This window comes from Manis pentadactyla, chromosome 5, assembly GCF_030020395.1.
Source record: "Manis pentadactyla isolate mManPen7 chromosome 5, mManPen7.hap1, whole genome shotgun sequence".
NCBI classification, from domain to species: domain Eukaryota; kingdom Metazoa; phylum Chordata; class Mammalia; order Pholidota; family Manidae; genus Manis; species Manis pentadactyla.
This window is the reverse complement of record NC_080023.1, coordinates 88,848,438-88,868,268: the sequence shown is the minus strand read 5'-3', so window position 1 is coordinate 88,868,268 and position 19,831 is coordinate 88,848,438. Positions and strand designations below refer to the sequence as shown.

The 19,831-nt window shown below is 34.8% G+C and overlaps 1 protein-coding gene across 2 annotated transcripts in view; it reads right to left on the bottom strand.

Moving 5' to 3' along the window:
• Window positions 1-19,831, bottom strand: part of GSTCD (glutathione S-transferase C-terminal domain containing) — a 145,000-nt gene that overhangs the window by 98,874 nt on the left and 26,295 nt on the right. For both annotated transcript variants that reach the window (XM_057502501.1, XM_057502500.1), the window contains exon 5: window positions 17,015-17,108. In XM_057502501.1, coding sequence (XP_057358484.1) covers window positions 17,015-17,108 — 94 coding nt within the window. The remainder of the gene's footprint in view (window positions 1-17,014; window positions 17,109-19,831) is intronic.

Here is a 19,831-nt window from a genome sequence, read left to right as displayed (position 1 = left end):
TTAGCAATAACCTACATAAAAACAACTGTTTTGGTTTAGTTTCCTCCTTATTGCTAACAACATGAACTGTATGAGAAAGGAGGAAGAGATCTGGAATGCAAGTGATCATTTACATATGAAGGGTACAAAATTTGTTCACAAGCAAGATTTCTAATTTTAGAGTGAGCACTGAGATCAAGGGCATCTAGAATGTGAGCAGAGTTTGAAGAGATACTCCATAATCTCCAACTCTAACTTTAGGTGTAACAACTGAATTCAACAAGGGGGAAATTACTAAGTATCAAAGGACCACATGGTATTAATAGAATAATGTAAAGAATAAGGTAAGAAAATAGCTGAAAGTGGTAAAAAATAGCCATATTCCAAAAATAATGGGTAGAATTCATCTTTGGAGTGGAAATTTTTATATATTAAGAGTTTATAGTCTGCTTTTAATTTTAATCAAATTAGTTTCAAATTTCAATCCTCTTAAGCAAAGACTCCAATTGTTAGTGGGCTGTTATAATTCCTTGTCTTGCCAATGGGTTTCAGCCCCAGGCGAGTTCACTATGGATTCAATATGACCAAAGAAAATGACAGTAAAATGTTCTTGGGGTGAAAGGGTTTATACCCAACTTTATTTCAATGGTGGCAGGTCCATCACTAGAATCCTGTCCACTCAGAGCAAGCCAGTCTCTGCCTCTGGGCCTCTTTACCCCTGCAGCCATCTGTCTCTGTCCTCGGTGCTGCCACCACTCCAGCCTCTGCTCTGCTCTCCTGCAGCCTTGCAGCTGTGCCACTGTGTCGCCCAGAGCACTGGGCAGAGCTCTTTATATAGAGTCAGTAGTGATGTATTGCCCACATGTGTGTAGTGAGCTAGCCAATCAGGGCCAGGTAAGAATTCTGGCCACAGGAACTTTCATTTTATCCATACTCCACCCCTCCAGGATTCTTGTGTGCAATCGAGGTGCCCTCAGTCCTCTGCAATGGTCCATGTTCAAGGAAGCTGGATCATTATAATCAAACTCCACAACAACATAATACAATATACAAATAATCAAAATTATAACAAGTTATAATAACCCTCAACCCTGAGGAGATCCATTGCCACTAAGTGGTCATCCTGGCTGTATTCAAACCAGTTCTACTCAAATGAGTTAACCAAAAGAATGATGGGGGGCCTTAAAATACCCTCTTTCTCCAGCCTCTCCAGCAAAAAGTCTGCAGACACACAGGCCGATCTGTTGCTCTGTCTCTTTGGTCTTAATGGCTGGAGCTGCTGTTCTGGTTTCAGTTGTTGTCATAGCTCTAGTAAGATCCTATTTGCCTTCCCATCTAATTTCCTTCCATCTGCTCCTGCCTGTATTAAATCAACCCACATCTGGATTCTCATAACCTTCATGGGACCCTTTAAATTCTTCTTGAGTAGCAGACCTTATTTCTTTCTGGCTTCTCATTGCTTCAGCCTCTCCCAAGTCTGCTAATGTTCATGTCACCTCGCTTATGGGCTGCCCTAAGTGAGGGAAAAGAATGGCCACTAGAGACCCAAAGAGGGATGTGGGAGCCATTTGAAGCACAATATTTCTCATCCCAGTAGTGAAAATCTATTCATCTGAGCCATAATTCTCTGGACTATAGATGGCATTTCTTATGCCTAGCTCTCATAACACCTGTTGGAGCTCAGCATACATCTGCCATTTAGCAGGGGAGGATGGTAGATTACCCTGATTGGGCCACACAGCACGAAGTATACCCATAAGCCAATCGAAGACGGATTCCCTGGGGTCTGATATGCACTTTGTAATCACTGCCTCAAGGCAGGCTGCACTGTCAGGGAAGCCAGCTTTGCCATCTCTGATCCCGACAGAACAATTCTGTCCACCCCTAAGTCCCACAGATGCAGGAGCCAAGCTGATATTGACTCCCAGGACTTCTGCCTAAACTGGGAGCCCAAATCCACCAGCTTAGCCTGAGCATAGGGGCGGAGCATAGAGTGCTCCACGACCTGGGGAGGGGACTATGCCTTTCCTTGGGGAACTCTCAGCTGCAGGGTCTTTATTTTCTTTACAAACACTGGGCATGCTTTCAATACAGGAGGGATCAGTGCCTCCGGCACGACCCCTTCATCCTTCTCCAGCTCCTCCATTTGCTGGGGCTGATGGCACCTTTCTCTCCCCTCCCCCGAGTGCCTCCTCTGCTACAACCTTACCTTTTCTACTGTGCCTCACAGCAATACCAGCTCAGTCTTCAGCAGCTCTCTTACCTTCACCTCAATGCTTCACAGCTGGCATTTTCGTGCCACCTCTGCCTATGCTTCCCTTAGGAGTTCGTCTTTTTCCTTTATGGTCTTTTCCTCCTTCAGAGCACCTGGCCGTGCTGCCGTCTCTTTCTGTAAGGAATCTTTTACCTCTTCAATGGCATCTTGTTGCCAGCGTTCTCGTGCTGCCTACTGTCACATCAATGCCATTTCCTTCTTCAGGGAATCCAAGGCACTTTGCAGCTCACGTTCTCGTGCTGCCATGTCTTGGGTCTTTTTCAGGAGCATGTCCTTCTCTTCCATAGACTTTTTTAATACTGTGAGAAGCAGCCAACCCACAGTCTCCACTGCCTTACAGGCACTCTTGTCTCTCAAAATACCTACTTGCTATACCATGTGCCACCCCTACTGCCTCAGGTATCACCTCCTCTTGGCTCCAGTCCTGGGGTGGGGCCCAGCTCTCTAGGAGGCAAGCCACCTCAGACCACATACACACTGAGGGACAATCCACTGTCTCCCCATTCACAGGGGCAGCCCGCTGAAGCACCCTCCCATAAGGACAGCCCTTTTCCTTGGTCAACAATGAATCCTGCCAACTTTGCCAATTGTCTTGCCAATGGGTTTCAGCCCCAGGCAAGTTCTCTATGGATTCAATGTGACCAAAGAAAATGACAGCAAAATGTTCTTTGGGGTGAAAGGGTTCTTTTCAACTTTATTATTTCCACAGTGACAGGTCAATCACTAAAATCCCATTTCCTCAGAGCGAGTCTGCACGCAGCAAGCTGGTCTCTGCCTTTGGGCCTCTCTGTCCACACAGCTGTCCTCTGGGCCTCTCTGCCTGCACAGTCGTCCTGCATGGCTGTCCTCTGGGCCTCTGTCCTCCATGCTGCCATCACTCCAGCCTCTGCTCTGCTTTCCTGCAGCCTTGCGATCGTGCCACAATATCGCCCAGACCACTGGACGGAACTCTTTATATAGAGTCAATAGCAATGTATTGCCCGCACGTGTGAATTGAGCTAGCCAGCCAGGGCCAGGTAAGAATCCTGGCCATGGGAACTTTCATTTTATCCACATTCCTCTTTCTACCCTACTCCCACAACTCTAGGATTTAAGAAAACTCACATTAAACAGCAATTTTCTATAACAGGTATAGTTATTGAAAGTAATTTTCAGACAATTATAGTATGAACTGAACTAAGTTTGTGGTCCAAACTACTATTCCAAAACATTTCCTCTAATATGGGCAAACCACACTCCCAAATGAATAAATTTCAAATGCTATTATTTTTGCTATTACAGTAGCAATACAAATCAGTGTCCTCCATGAGGTCTGCACACATGCTGTGATAGGTGGATGTGGCACAGCTATGAGGCATTAATGATTGTAGAGCTAGAGTTCTGGACTCAGCTAGCTGACATACAATGTGTGTTACACAATGAATGTTGCTTAACCCATTCATGAGGCTCAAATTTCCTCATTCTAGATGATCTCTAATGTCTCTCTCAGCTCTGAATTTCCATAACTCTGCCAGATATATTAGGTCTGCCCCTCTAAATTGAACCAGTCTCTGCCCTGGTGGTCAACCTGCAGAGGCTACATCAACAGACTTCCTTGCCCTCTGGCATCTAGACAGGCTTGGTGAGTGAGGAGCCCCAGCAGATCGGAAGGATGGTAACGGAGACTGAGGGCAGGGTACCTTCCTCTGGCTCTCACCCCTAAGTCACCTGGGGTGCCTGTCTGAAGGTTACTGCCCCTCTCAAAGCAGCTTGCTATACATGGCTTTCTCCTTTCTTTCCCTCTCCATGTCCAGTCAGGCCTAGAGATGGAAACAGCTCTGCAGCTATTAACCCCAGGTTCCTGCCCTATCCCTTTATGGTTCAAGACACCCTGCTTATAACTTTATAATTATCCTCTCTATGTATAAAATCTCAAATGAGCCCAATTTGAATATGTCATCTTTTCCTATCAGGAATCTGACTCATACAATCACTTTTTTAAAGAGTTTGATCAAGGATGTAAGTCAGAATCTATCTAATGAAAAATGGCTATGTAAAGCTTATTAATGAAATATAAGGCCATTTGAAAGAAACCCATCAAAAAAACCCATCAAAAGCACTTACTTTATAAACAAAGAAAATTATTTTAAAACATCTTTTCGGTTAGATCACAGTCTGATTAACTGACAAATACCTGATTTTACAGTAAACTACCTAGATTACATGAAAGCAGGTAGGTATGACTGGAGAGCAATTTTCTAAGTCATTTCCTTTAATACTGACTTTGGCAACTTTTCTTTCCTTGTTTTGCCGAAAAATGTTTAGAGTGCCTATGTCCCCAAGGTCATTAAATATATAGTCAATAAACTTGTTTTAAAAAATAAGAGGTCTTGGCCTCTCTAATCTCTACCCCACAAAAAAACCCACAGTTTTTCATGTCTAGTTTGTTTGACATGAACACTACCACAAAAATACTTTTGTTTTCTCATTGCAACAGATGACTCAGAGTAAAGCCATCATATAAAATAATTGGTTTTTAAGAGAAGGAATTGTCCTGGAAATTGAGTTTACCATAGTTTTATAAAATATTTGCTATGTAATTATATGGAAAATTCCTAAGTATTTTTTTCCTAGGAAGCACAGAAATTTGCATTGTATGTACAGAATGCAGCCAAGTTTCTAATGTAATCACTGGTTTCAATATAAAAACAAATGATTTTCCACAAATAAGTATATAAAATTCACATCTAGAAAGATTACACTATCAATTATTAATACTATATACTTAAGCCATTTAAATAACAACAGTTTTTTTTATTTATGATTAAACTTTCATCTTATGGTTAAGGATCATATTTTAAAATTCTTCTGATGATTCAATCTTGAACAAATATATATCGATGAGGAACCTGTCAGCTATTGTGACTGCATAGCTATTAGCTTGCTTCAGGTATCTCTCCAATATGAGGTAGGCCTAATTAAATAAAAATAATGAATGGATTTGGGTACTGAGAGGAGCTGGTTCAAAGCCCAAGAATAAAATAGCTCACTGCGCAAACTGATTTTAATCATAAATGTTTGGAACAGCACAGAGAATGCCAATTTAAAATGAAATGACTAATACTAGTTAGTTTCCACTAGCAGAAAAATAAGGATCCACATTATTAGTTTCCCTCTGTCTCTTAAATGTGATTACAAATATTTATAATTTTAAAATAGTAATTCTTGAAAGTTTAACAAAACCAAGTTTTTAAGCTTAAAAACTTAAGTTACTTAATGTAAAAAAGTCAAAAATAGTCTGGAAAAGCAATACAGGAGCTAAATTATGAGGAAATACCTCTTTGCAAACATACAAAATGGAATTAATATGGAGCTGGTTTTGCATTAATTATAAACAGATGTGGTCTTTCATAGCTTTCAGAGTAGTGATATGTACCTGTAATATATCAAGTGTTTTGGGGTGCTTGTTCATTTGTATTCCTCAGAAATGATGCTAAAGGCTGGATCTAAGCACATTATTGCAGATACCTTTGTTTTAGAGCAAAGATTCCTCCCTATATTTCATTGCTTCTGGATGACACCAACAGTCAGTTTTTAGGTAATTATTGAAAATTCACCAATTAATAGTTAGTGTACAACTTCTTCAAATTTTCACCCAAAGCTGCCTCACAGTAAAACATTGAAGCCTGTTATCATAGTACCGATTATCTGTGATGATTGGAAAAACTCTCAAAGAAAGAAACTAAAGGAAATTCTTAGGGGAAGTCTTATCTTGGAATGGGTACATGTTTTTAGCTCTGAAAGAACTTGGGTGATGCTGGAAACGTAGCAGGACTGGAACAATGCTCCATCTCTGTTCACCAGTAAGGTCTTGCTGAGTTAAATTGGACCTACCTCCACTGCATTTCAGCACATACTGAAGAGATTAGAACCCTCATTAGGTACTGATTTTCAGAAGTAAGTGTTAAAATAAATCCTATTTCAGCCTTTGAGGCAATTCAATCTCTGAAACATACTAATGCTTAGTCACATTCACTCAAATGAATAATTCAAAGTTTCTTATCAGTGAATTCATAATATTCCTTAAATAAACCATGATAACTCTCAAACTTGCCTAGTGCTGTGACAAATGACTTAGTGAAGTCAGGAATAGACCCAAATCTCCTCAATTGCTCAATAAAGTCTCAATTTGATCATTTCTATACAGACAAAAATATTTCCCAATAATTTTTACACTTTACATATGACCTCATTAAGTTAAATTTAGGTAAGTTTGTTTAATCACATAGATATTTCCTTATGTCAGATACTTTTGTTTTAAAAAGCAACACTCTAGAAGATGCTATGTAATCCACCCCAGATAAACTGGCCATTAAAACCTTCATTGCTGATCAGTCGTCAGGGGCTCTGCTTGCTAAGTACTTAAAAACATGGTCTATAAATAGGGTTCTTAAAGCCTAACCCTAGAGGATAGAACAAAGCATAACATAATACTGGGAAGAATTACAGCAAATCTAACTCCAAGAGAAAAGAGAACTCTTATTTTTTTTTCTTTAATCACATGCCACAGTTAAGTACACTTAAAAAGAAAAGAAAAAAAGGGGGCATTGTATTTTCCTAAGACAATCTGGTTCCATGGCTTAAAAATGGAAAAAGAAAAAGAGACCAGAAACCCAGTGAGCCCTGTGCTATATGGATTTAAAGTACCAAAGAGCATTTTACCAATGGTTCCTAGCCAAAGAAGTGCTGCCTCTATGTACTTATTTTTGTTGAGGACTTTGAAGTAATAAAACTTGAATTTAATTTTGCTACTCTTTTTCAGGCCTTGTTTATAGCAAAGTGGTTCCAGATGATTTAGTTAATAGTACAATGTTACACAACTATGTCATTTCCACACCTGACTGAGCTGATTTAAGTTCAAAATAAAGTTATTTACTCAACCACTTTGACAGTCAAAACGAAATGCTCAGTACCAATTTTCAGTATTTTGAAATGCAATGTATAATTGAAATGGGACACTATTAAGCTTTCAGTATGAAAGAACTTTACTTCTCATAAATGTAACATCCATTCACGATAACATTCATAAACACCATGACAACCTCAAGGAAAGTGAAGTTTTCTGGTGGCACGACAGAAGCCCTAGTACAAACTATAAGCTAGAGACTAACATTTGAGCTATTCCTAGACCTTACTAATCTATTCTGGAACAATGTTGATATAAAAAAAACTCAGATTATGTCAATTTAACTTTCTACATTTCTTCAGGAGCTTGAGAAAAGCAACCTGTCTGTCAAGAGTGAAAGTCAATGTTTATGTGGAAATACATTAAGATATCTTTGTAGTTCTTGCCTTGTACCAAACGAATCATTTGATTTATAAATCATCTCCAGAAATTTTCTGATACATATTTTTAAAAAGGATGAGCTGAACTATTTTCATATTCTTTATTTTCAAGATTTTTTCAGATATTTTTACTCACAGGAACTTGAAAAAATAGTACACAAAGTCCCATGTACTATTCACCCAGCTTCCATGATGTGACATCTTATTACTTCTGTGCAATGTCAAAAACAGGAAATCATTGTTAATATAATGCTGTTAATATGGAACTTGCTCAGTTTTCACTAGTTTTTACATGCATTCATTTATGCATGTATATATATGAAATCTGATCCCATGTATAGATACATATAAACACGTCATCACAAGAGAACTTCCTTTACAGTGGCATCCTGCTATGCCCACTCCTGCTCCCTGCCAACCATTAATCAGTTCTCTGTCTCTCTAGTTTTATCATTTTGACAATGTTAAGTAAATGCAATCATGTAGTATAGGTAACCTTTGGTGATATGCTTTTTTAATTAATCATAATGCCCTAGAGATCCATCCAAGTTGTTTTAAGTAGCAACAGTCTGTTCTATTTTATTGTTCAGTAATATTCTATTGCTTGGACACATCAGAATTGGTTTAATCATTCACACATTTAAAGACATTTGTGCTGTTTCCAGTTTAGGACTATTAAGAATAAAGTTGCTATGAACACTCATGTGCAGACTTTTGTATGATACATGTTTCCATTTCTCAGAGATAACTGCCCAAGAGTGCAATTGCTAAATCTTGTGGTAATTGTATGTGTAGTTTTGTAATAAAGTGCCAAACTATTTCCTAGAGTGGTTGTACCATTTTTCTTCCTACTAGCCATGTATGAGTGATTCAGTTTCTCCAAATCCTCCTCAACATCTGAGGTTACATTTTGGTTTTAGTCATTGTGATAGGTGTGTAATGATATCTCACAGTAGTGTTAATTTATACTTCCCTAGTGGTTAAGAAGTAGAAAATATTTTCATGTGCATTTCTGCCAACTATATATCCTCTTTGGTAAAATGTCTGTTCATATCTTTTGTCCATTTTCTAATTGGATTATTTTGTTTGTTTTTTACTGTTTGGAGAGGTCTTTATATGTTTCAGGTCCAAATTCTGTGTCAGATTTGTATATATGGGGTTTGTAAATATTTTCTTCTCCTTTTTAACTTGTTTTATCCTCTCAGCAGAGTCTTTGGCAAAGCAAACATTTTTAATTTTGATTAAGTCCAATTCTTCAAAAAGGATTTTATGAGTCATGTTTTTGGTGTCATGTGTAAGAACTCTTTTTCCAATCCCAGCTCCCAAAGCTTTTTACAAGTTTTAATATTTTCTTCAAAAGTTTAATATTTTTTAATTTAACATTTAAATACATGATCCATTTTGAGTTAAAATTTATATAAATTGTGAAATTTACATAGATTCATTGTCTTTGTCTATGGATGTCCAATTGATTGAGCACAATTTGTTGAAAAGATTCCTGCTGAGTTTCTTTTATGACTTTTTGTAGGTTATCTATTCTGTTGTATTGATCTATGTATTTATTGCCCGAATTACTGTAACTGGAATAGAAAGTCTTAATATTGAGTAGAGTGATTCTCTCTATTATTCCTTTTAGAAATTCATTCATATAAAATTTTCTTTTCAAATAAAATTTAGATAAGCTTGACTATACAAAGAATCTTGTTGGATTTTGATAAAAATTGTATTATATCTATAAATTTGAAAGGAAATTGACTAAATTAAGTACTATATGTCAAATTTTGAAAGGCTTAAAAAGTTTTAATGTTTAAATTAAAAAAGGCTTAGATGAATAAAAATCAACATATTATTACTATACAATTATAGTAAGTTACATATTTTATATGGTTCTTTTATCATATTTAAACTTTTAATTTTTCACATGAAGAAATTTTAAATCCTTTTAAGTTGCACATGAAGGAATAACACTGAAAAATAAAGATACCTTTCTACAAGTTATGTATCTTTAAGTTGTTTTCCTTTCTAATAAAGGTAACAACAAAGTATATTACTTATTACTTATTTTTAATTTAAAAATTCAACTAATGGTTACTCATTAGAACCTATATAAAATATTCTTACCACCAGTATTACCTTTCTTGATTACCAAGTATAATTAATTAGTATTCTATAAAAAACTAACATTTTTATATACAGAATGTCTAATGTTATAATAATTGGAAGAATTTGCCTAGTAAAACTTTACCCACCCTTGTCATTTTCAATTACTTCTACTATTACTCTAGCCAACTTCTCTAACTTTCTACCAGAAAAGGAGGTGAATTCAACACAAGATCTGCTCTGTATCATTCATAAACACAATATGTAATTAAATATAATACTTACATGATATATATCTATCTCTATTTCAGTCTCTACACATATATATTATGTTTGGCACTGAATCAAAATAGTACCATTAAGCAAATAATAACCCATTCTTTACAACCTCGCTATATTTTAAACCATTTGATATAAATTCTTTCTATATTTATATATACTATCTTTCAGAGGCTTTTAGCTTCAGATTAAAATGCAGTTTAAATAAAAGATTGAATTATTTTTGGTAAGTCATCAAAATGCTTGTTGAGAACTTCACTGTTAAAAGGAGAAAATAGTTATAAATTTGTAGAGTTCTGAGTCAAATATGGTCATGTTTAGGATTTCACCGAAAAGTATACTTCAGAGAAATGAAAAACATTTAATGCAAGGTAATTTTTTTCCCCAGAAAAGTAGGAAAAAAACCTTTTTAATCTTATTCTCTTCATCCACTTTTAGTATTTTAAATGTGAAATGTTCAAAATGTAACAGCCTTATAATCTGAAGTTTTTCAATATAAACAAAAAAAAAGGTTGGGAAGAATATATCTTTACACTGAGAATATACTGAAAATATATCCCACATTGAGAATATATACTTACATTGAGAATATTCTCAGGGGCGAATAATTTTTTATAAGTAAGAAAACATATGTACAAGTTTGAGTCTTTTCTAGTGTGTGAAATGGAAAATACAAGAATCTACTAGTATTTTAGGAAAAAAGTTTTTCTTGAAAGAGATAGTTATTTTTATTTGCATCAAGATACATCTACTTCCACTTATATTTGCTAGTATAATTGGCTTAAAGGAGAAGTTTTTATAGTTACAAAATAATTCAGAGGTATGGACAAGCTCTTTTTTGTGTTCCATGCTAAAAGCAGAAAAGAAAATTTAATTTTTTAAAAACTAAGCTTTAATTTTGTCCTTCATCTTATTTTAGTGGCAAAAGTTTGCAATCAAAGCAGCAAATGCATGTGCTGTATCAGTTATTTAGGTACCACTTCCCCCAGGGTGGTCCCCAAAGCAGATAAGTCACATTAGTTGGATACTTCTTAGAAATGCAAGTTCTAGGGCCTCATCTCAGAGCTGCTAGAGAAACTCTGGGGTAGGGCTCAGCAATCTATTTTAACAGCCTTCCAAATTATTCTGATGGATGTCCTTGTTTAAAAAGCAGTGGTTTAGAACAATGAAGCTTCCTTATACCCTGCAACAGGCCCTAAAAGAAGTTTTTATGTTTTAGATTCTCCAAAGGAAGGCAGTACTTATTTATGGGTGACATAATTTTTTGTTATGGTGAATTTTTGGCACAAACAGCAATAAATTATGCTATCTGCCATGTCCCCCAGGGTCAGTAAGAACCTTGCAAAGAATCACTGAAGGGAGAAAGGCTCCGTGTAGCCCTTCCATTCGCCATCTTGGATTCAACTCTCTCCAAAGCCCTTGATCACACTCTTCCCTTGCTTCCCCAAATCACTTCTGCTGGAAGAAGAAAGGGTGATTCCGTTATTTGTAGAAGCATATAACTAAATGGTAGAAGGGACTCTGCATTATGGCCCATTTTTTCTACTTGTATATCACTATCTTATTTTATATCTTTTCCTAAGGTCAAGGATCAATTCATTTTTTTCAACCTTAATATTTTATAGAAAATAAGTGGAGAAAACACTGGATATTTACAAAAATAATCTTCATCAGAATAAATTTTTGAATGTAAAGCTATTGTCATCTACAGTTACTATATATAAATGTTGATAAAAATAAACATCTTGCTACTGAGAGAATAATCTGCCACTAGGATTGAAAACTCCTGTATTCTTAGAACTATAAATTTAATCAGTAATTTCAGTCTTCTTGAGAGATAGTGTCTCATGTAGCTCAAAAGCAAAACCAAGGCCTTGTTATACCTAATTGGGCCATACTTGTAACACAGGGGAACCTTGAATATAAGAATAAAAGGGATTATAACTGGAACAACACCTAAGCAACTATCATCTTGTTGCCTTTATCTTCTGTAAGGTCATGCTTCTGACTCTCTTCCTTCCCATGTGACTGATATGGTGATCCTGGGCTAAGGGTAACTCCTAATATAGGAACCACCCTCCTAAAAGCCCCTGGAGAAATGAAAGGGCCATAGGAAAATACTGCATGAGTGAGCGGCTTGGGATAGCTCTCTCCTAGGTCTTAAGGAAAAAGATTTTATATTCATTCCTTCTTTCACATCCAGAGGGTAAAAATTCAGAGGGCTAGAACAGAGATGCCTCTGGACTTAATGAAAGGAGTCCTCAGGCTCACACAGTGTCTATCCTAGTTCGTTAGAGTAGGAAATCACAGTTATTTGAAACCAACTAGTCATAGAGAGTAGGCAATTGGATGGATTTTCTCCGTGCAGGAGAAAACTGTTGGTTGAAGATTTTCTATCAGCAGACATGATTAATACTAAAGCTTTTCATTCCTCACTTTTTAAAATTCATCCCTACCAAACCATAGATCATAACTGTCTGCATGAGAATTTGACCTGTATCCTAAAAGACTGAAATAACTGCAAACAGTTGAAATTTGGTTTAGTTGGTGTATTTTTCACAGACATGGGTATCGCAATTCTAAACAAATGAGCAAAAACACTGGTGATACTGGGAGCTCTGAATTTTACTGTTGGAAGTAGATACAGATATTGAATTGAGAAAAACTAACAAGGATCCTGTGGTGTTAGGTTGAAATTAAAGGTATCAATATAAACTCATGATTTTCAATACATAGAGATAACAGATACATAGATATAGCAGTAGATACTGACATGTGTGATGATGAGTGTATGTATATGTATATATACATATATATAATATTCCTCATGATTCTATTTATACATTCATCTCCCATCTGAGAATACCAAGAAGCAGTAACGCTGTTAGCACTGAGCACACTTTGTGCCCAAACTTTAATTCCTAAATACTATTCTCTACCAAAGGAAGGGCTCCTTGGAGAAACAGCGGATTCTAGGGCTGCGGAAAGGAAATGAAAAAATGAGCTTGTACTATTTTGTTATGCCAGAAATTAAGGAAGTGGTCATAGAATGACTGGGGCATTTGCAAAGGATCAGGAGCTAGTTTGAAGGGGCTCACAATCTGGGACAATTTGAACAGTGCAATAAATAATGACAATGATGGATTATAACTTATTTAATAAAATAAAAACCCATGAGTCAATACTGATAATGAAGAGACAGAATGATATTTAAGATGGGAAAAACTTTCTTACAATAGAGTGGCAATTATTAACAATATAGAGAGATGATGGAGCTGAAAAATTCCCATTTTACAACTATTATGAGCAAGAGGTAGGAAATGAATATAAACAAGTGAATAAAATTTTGAAAAGAAACAACATATTATGTAGTCTCAAATACCTCCCCACAAACTATTTATTAATAGTAACATTATAGTAGGGACACTTGGCAGACACCACATTAACCAAATTATTAAAGTTAACATCACTGAGGCCAAACGGACATAATATACCTCTTGGTATGATGCACTGAAGACAGAACATCATTCCTGAGAAAGACGCATACCTTGAATCTAATCATGAAGAAACATTAGACAAATCCCAAATTGAAAGGTGTTCTACAAAAAGTGGTGTGAACTCTTCAAAAAAGTCCTATTATAAAAAGCAAAGAAAGACTGAGAAATGGTTTCACATAAAGGAGACTAAAGAGACATGACAATTAAATGCACCACAATCTACTGGACTGTAGATTAGATAATAGTATATGCCGAATTAAATATCCTGCTTTGATAATTGTACTATGGCCACATTAGAAAATGTTCTTGTTCTTAAAGGAGATAGTTAAGTATTTAGAAATGGCATAATGTCCCAAACAGTCCATAAAAAAATATAATAATGACTAAGAATAATAAACAATAATGATTATATAAATTAAATCTGCAGTTCTCTTTCCTTCAAACTAAATATCCTCAATTATTTTAGCCCTTTAAATCCACCTGAAACAAAAGAATTCAAAAGTTGCCTGGTTTAAGCAGAAATTTGGGAAGTTAAGAGAAGCATCTGCAGTCTCTATTCAATCCAATTTAATAAAATATTATTGAGTACCTATCCATGGGGACCTATATTCGAAGAGCTCACAGCCCATTAGAGAAGGATAATATTCACACAATTATAGTATAAGAGAACCATACTATAAGTGCCAAAAATGAAGTATAGGAAAGTACTAAAGGAATGTTGAGAGGGAATTATTAATTCTAATATATTGGTATTATTTATCATGTACTATTTACAAGACTGTGTATTGTTTTATATATTAATTCATTGAATGTACCAACAATCTCATAAGGTGGGTACTATTACCATCCCCATTTTACAGCTGAGGCAGTTGAGGCACAGACAAGTTGAGAATCTGGCCATACATAATCTAGCTAGTTAGCAGCCTAGGTTTCAAACTCAGACAGGCTAACTCCAAAGCCTACACAGTAGGCTTAATGAAGGAAGCAACATTTGAGTTGATCCTTAAAAGATGAGGACAATTGCAAGAGGAAGGGAAGTAGGAAGCAGAATATTCAAGGCTGGAGGAAAAATAAAAGTGAATGCATGAAGATAATAAATATAGGTTGTATAAGGGAAACAATGAAAAGTTGAGGAAATGGTATTTAAGATGTGGGGAGAAAAATGAATGAGAGCAGAGGGTAGAAGATTATACAAGCTTAAGAAATATATTGAAGTCCATCACAAAGATTAATATAGCCTGTTAGTAAAGAGGATGATTCTTACAGTACACACCCCAGCCTTGATGTAACTCAGTGCATTCAGTATATGGATGTCTTAGAAACATTCAAATGAATCAAGTACTGATAAAATCTTACTATAATTCCACCTCTCCTAAAAAATGGTACGAGAATAGAAATCATGAGAACACTTTCATAATGACCTCCATACCCTACATATAATAACTTTATTTCACAAAGACCCTATAGCCATGCAATACTGAAATTGCCAGACTGAAAACAAAACCTAAAATCCCATAGTTCAGCCTTAGTTTAACATAGACTATAAACCTTTCAAGAAACAGTATATAAAATGTGAGTAAACCAGGTAGCTCTGCTGTCATAGCTCCTCGTTTGTCATAATATTTATGAAAAGAGGGTGATCCAATTAAAGGGATATAATGAGTAATATATTCCATGAACTCTGTTAGATATGCACTTTTAACCAGTAAACAGCCACACATGAATGCTTAATGTCAGATCTCTGAGTTGGTAGCAGATGTAATTGATTGCTCAATTAATAAGTGAAAATATTATTTTGTCTTCATACTAAATTAATTATGGATAAAGCAAAACATGTGGCACTTAGAAAACTCTGTATTCATTTCTTGATAAATATAAATGTTAGTAAGAAGCTGATTTGTTATTTATTACAGTTTTAACCTGTTCAAAATCTAGGCTATATCTTTACTATACTAGTAAATATATTAAAAAATCAACTGCAAGTACAATAAAAACAGTATTAAAAATTTTCAGTGTCAGAAAATATTTAAAATTAAAATATCAACATATTCATTAGTGACTGTTTTTCATATATTTAATAAAAGACCAAAATAAAAATTTCATTTTTATAAAATATCTTTGAGGCAGAAGTTCTTAAGTTTCCAACATAATCTTCTTCCATTCTGGAAGATTTCTAAATTATTTCCTTCATTGACAGAATAGAATTGGCAGTGAAATACAGGCAATATTAGAAACATCACAGAAGAGAAGATTATGAAAAAGGAAGGCAAACAATTTCAAAGAAAATTTGAATATCAAAAGTTACATTTGGCTTAGTATAAAACTAAAGAATAGGTGGACAATTAAATAGTACATTGAGCTATAAAAGAGTTCTCCATCTAAAAATGCCTAAAATGGTATTTAAAATTCAACAATCATCCTTTTACATGTCTAACAGATTTATGAGAGTAAGGGAGATCCATATAGCTTTAAAAAGGAGTGAAAAAGCAGTGTAGTAATCTTAAACTGACACCACTGATGCTAGGAAGTTATTTGCTAATAATAGGGATCTAGGCTTTAATAGCAAGACAAAGAGGCTAGTCTGTGATCCCTATAATGGTAGGGAGTGGGAACTAATATCACTACATGAAAGCAGAAACTTGAAAAGTTATATTCCTTAAGAAAATAATCACTAAAAAAAAAAAGTCCTACTAACAGTCAAGTAAGATGATAAAAAGTAACAGGTCTGCTTAAACCTCAGCTCCTGATAGAAAAGGCTGAAGAAATCTCAAACAGAAAAAATAATGCTAAGTAGTCTTAAGTTCTAGCAACTTGAGATGCCTGGCATAAATAAATATAAATCCTTTCTATGGTAATTTATTCCTAACCTAGCCCCACAAGATTCCTACAGATTTAGGTAGACAAAAAAATGAATTCACAATCTAAAATAACAAAACTAACAGTGAAATAAGAAACCAGGAGTGAAGTCAACAGAAAAAAACAAATAGCAGAATTAGATCTCTATCAGTGATTAGAAATAACAATTACAAAATATAAAATGTTTTAAAATTATAAGAAGAAGAAAGTAAAACATGATCAAGGAAAAAATTATCATAACAAACAAACCAAATATAATATCCAGCAATAAAAATATAAACTAAAAAACTATAAAAAAAACTTTTTTCAAACAAGAATTTAAACAACTGGGGGAAGATGATTATGGACTGGGCATTACAGGAGCAAGGAATTTTAATTCTGTGGTGTGATAATAACATGGTGATAATTTAAGATGTCAATACTCTTCAGATATGGGTACTACAATGTGACATATTACCTGGAATTTCCTTCAAAATATTCAGCAAAGAAAAAAAGGAATAAATGCAGCAAATGTAGGAAATGTTAAATGTAGGCAATGTGTATATTTGAAATTTTTCTAATAAAAATACAATGAAAACTCAATGAGTAGTATTATCAGAGTATTAAATATAGCCAAAGAGAGAATTAGAGAATTGGAAGACAGATCTGAATGGGGTACCCAGATTACAAATAAAATTTAAAGGAGAAAAAAAAACAAACTCACCTTCTTTGGGGCTCACTGCTACAGGAAGATTATTCCAGTCAAGGGTCCAAGAAGGGCAAGGGTGAGGAGAAAACATCACTTCAATGCCTTTTTCCTAGAAAAGGAAATAAGCTTTTTCCAAATTAATGAATTAATAAAATTCTGTTATGTTTTAGAAGGCCAAGTTTTTATTTTCTTTATTGGCAAGGAGGAACATATATATTAGCAATTACTAGTATTCCTTAAAATATTTAGTTACATAAGAAATATGACTTGTTGAATTTTTTGCCAAAACTTATATTTTTTATACTGAGATAATAAAAAGCAATACAATTTTTAAAATTGTTATCTGAAACTGCATACAAGTAATAAGCTACCTAGAAATATATTGGTAAGGTCACCTGAGGATAAAAACTGTATCAAAAATAATCCACACAGAGATAATAAAAAACTGACTGTATATGTCCATCAAAGTCTGTTTTTACATATATGAAAATTGCCACAGTATAGAAGCTATATTTACAGGACTAAAAAGCCTCCACTTTAATATACACCCCAAAATATCATTCATTACCAGTCTTTTACAAGTGTCTGCAATATCTCTAAGGAAAGGAGTTCTCTGTTTTAACCAAGTGGTTTGCAACATGTTAAAAAATGAGAACATTAAAAATTTACTTAACCTACAGATATGGATTTCCAGACCCCTTCCAAACACATTCTGGGCCCATAGCCCACAGGACAGACATCCCTGTTCGGGTATTTTTATCTCCAGCAATATCCTATTCAAACGAAAAATCCCTGAGAATCTATCATTAATCCCTTTTTTATGTTAGTTACTGAGATTATTTTCCAATTATGTGAGCCAGGTGAATTCCAGTCCCAAAAGAAATAGTATAAAGTTTCTTTTGTTAGGGTGGAAATATAGGTAGAAGTTAAGAGTACTTACTTGTCTCCAAAAAATAAATATATTACTCTGACATCATACACCTGTCTCCTACCTCACTTGTTCTAGTCTAGCCATACCAAACTTCTTGCTATTTCTCATTTCACCAAACTTATTCTTACCTTAGAGTCTTTTTAAAAAAGTGATACATTGAGATATCACTTATATGCCATAAAATTTACTCCCTTAAAGCATACAATTCAATGGTTTTTAAAATATTCACAGTTGTGCAACCATAACCACTATCTAATTTGAGAATATCTCATCACCTCAAAAAGGAACTTATACCCATTAGCAGACACTTTCCCTTCTCCCCTGTCAGTCCCCTGCCTTGAGCAACTGATCTACTTTCTGAACTGATAGATTTGCTCAGGGTCTTTTTACTAGTTGGACCTTCAACCCTCTGCCTAGAACACTTCCTCAGGGTCTTTGCTTAATATTTACACCTCATCAGATAAGCCCTCCAGACTACTCTATCTAAAAAGGACCCCAACTATTATTTCCACCCCACCTACCACATATTATGTTTTTTCAGAACTTATCATTATCTAATATGTTATACTTTACTTGTATTTTTTTTCTTTATTTACCTCCCTCATGAGAATGTAAGTACCATGAAGGCAGTGCAATTTACTCTCTATATATCCAACATTCAGAACATGCCTATTTAGTAGACACATACATTTTTCTTGACTGAATGAGTGAATAAATACATTTAAAACCTCTGAAGAATTGAGGAAATTTTGGAGACAAGACTGAATCAAAGAAAATAGAAGGGGAATAAGAAGTGAGATGTGAATGTTCCTAAGAAATACTTTACTATATTATACTTCCACTTAGCACCAATTTCATGTGTCCTCATGTAATTGGCACAAAAAACTATGATGAAACAGAAATGAAAAGTTACTATATAAACAAAATTAATATCTTCACATAGTATATTAATATGGTATAATATTTGCTGTCTTTCAAATATATGTTAATAGAGAAATTTACTATTAAGTAGCAAAAACAATGCCCTATTAAAAATAAAAATTTACTGTATCTAATACATACTACTGAAGTCAGAATTAAATGAAATTGGAATTTTAACTTTTTTTCAGATATTACCTTCTGTTTTAAAAAATTGTAGATATAATGTCCCAGTCTTTTATACAACCATAAGACTTAAAATCAGAAAAGATAAACACAGAAATAGAGAAATTGAAATCTTTTGGATAAATGACTTAATGAAGATCACAATGTTAGCTTAGCTACAAAGTTGAGATTACAACCCAAGTCACTTGGTCCCTAGTGCAGTCTTCCCATGGTCTGCTTTCAAGCCAGTGACAGAGCTGCAGAGATAGTCCTGAGGCAAACCATTCCTGAGAAACATGGAACTTTCTGACAGATGATCTGGGCTTAAAGATTTTCCACTTGCTTGTCAAACCTTGTTAGTACTGCACTAAAGTCTTAAACTTTTCTAACACAAGTCTTCTTTTCCTTCTTATGCACAGGGGCCCTCGTCTGTGCTCCCAGCCTTCCGACTCCCCCACAACTGTCCTTCACACATGTCCTTCAGTAGACCTCTTGCACATCTAACCCATCTTGGAGTCCACTTTTTGGAGGACTGAACTAACACATCCCTATAAATTAAAAATTCAGGACACCTTTATATTTTGTATATTCTTACAAGAGAGTTTATGTTTATAATCATTAACTTTTCATGAATTTAAATTTCAGTTATTTATCTCTCCTTGTTTATAACTATATTTTAAACATATAAAATACAAATGTTTTTCCTAGTGTCATTTTACTGCTTGAAAAGCAAGGAAGGAAAATCTGAATTAACAGTTTGTCTTTCAAGATTGTGAAATTGTGAATTAAAATTACAGATTTTCGGTTTGTGAAAAATT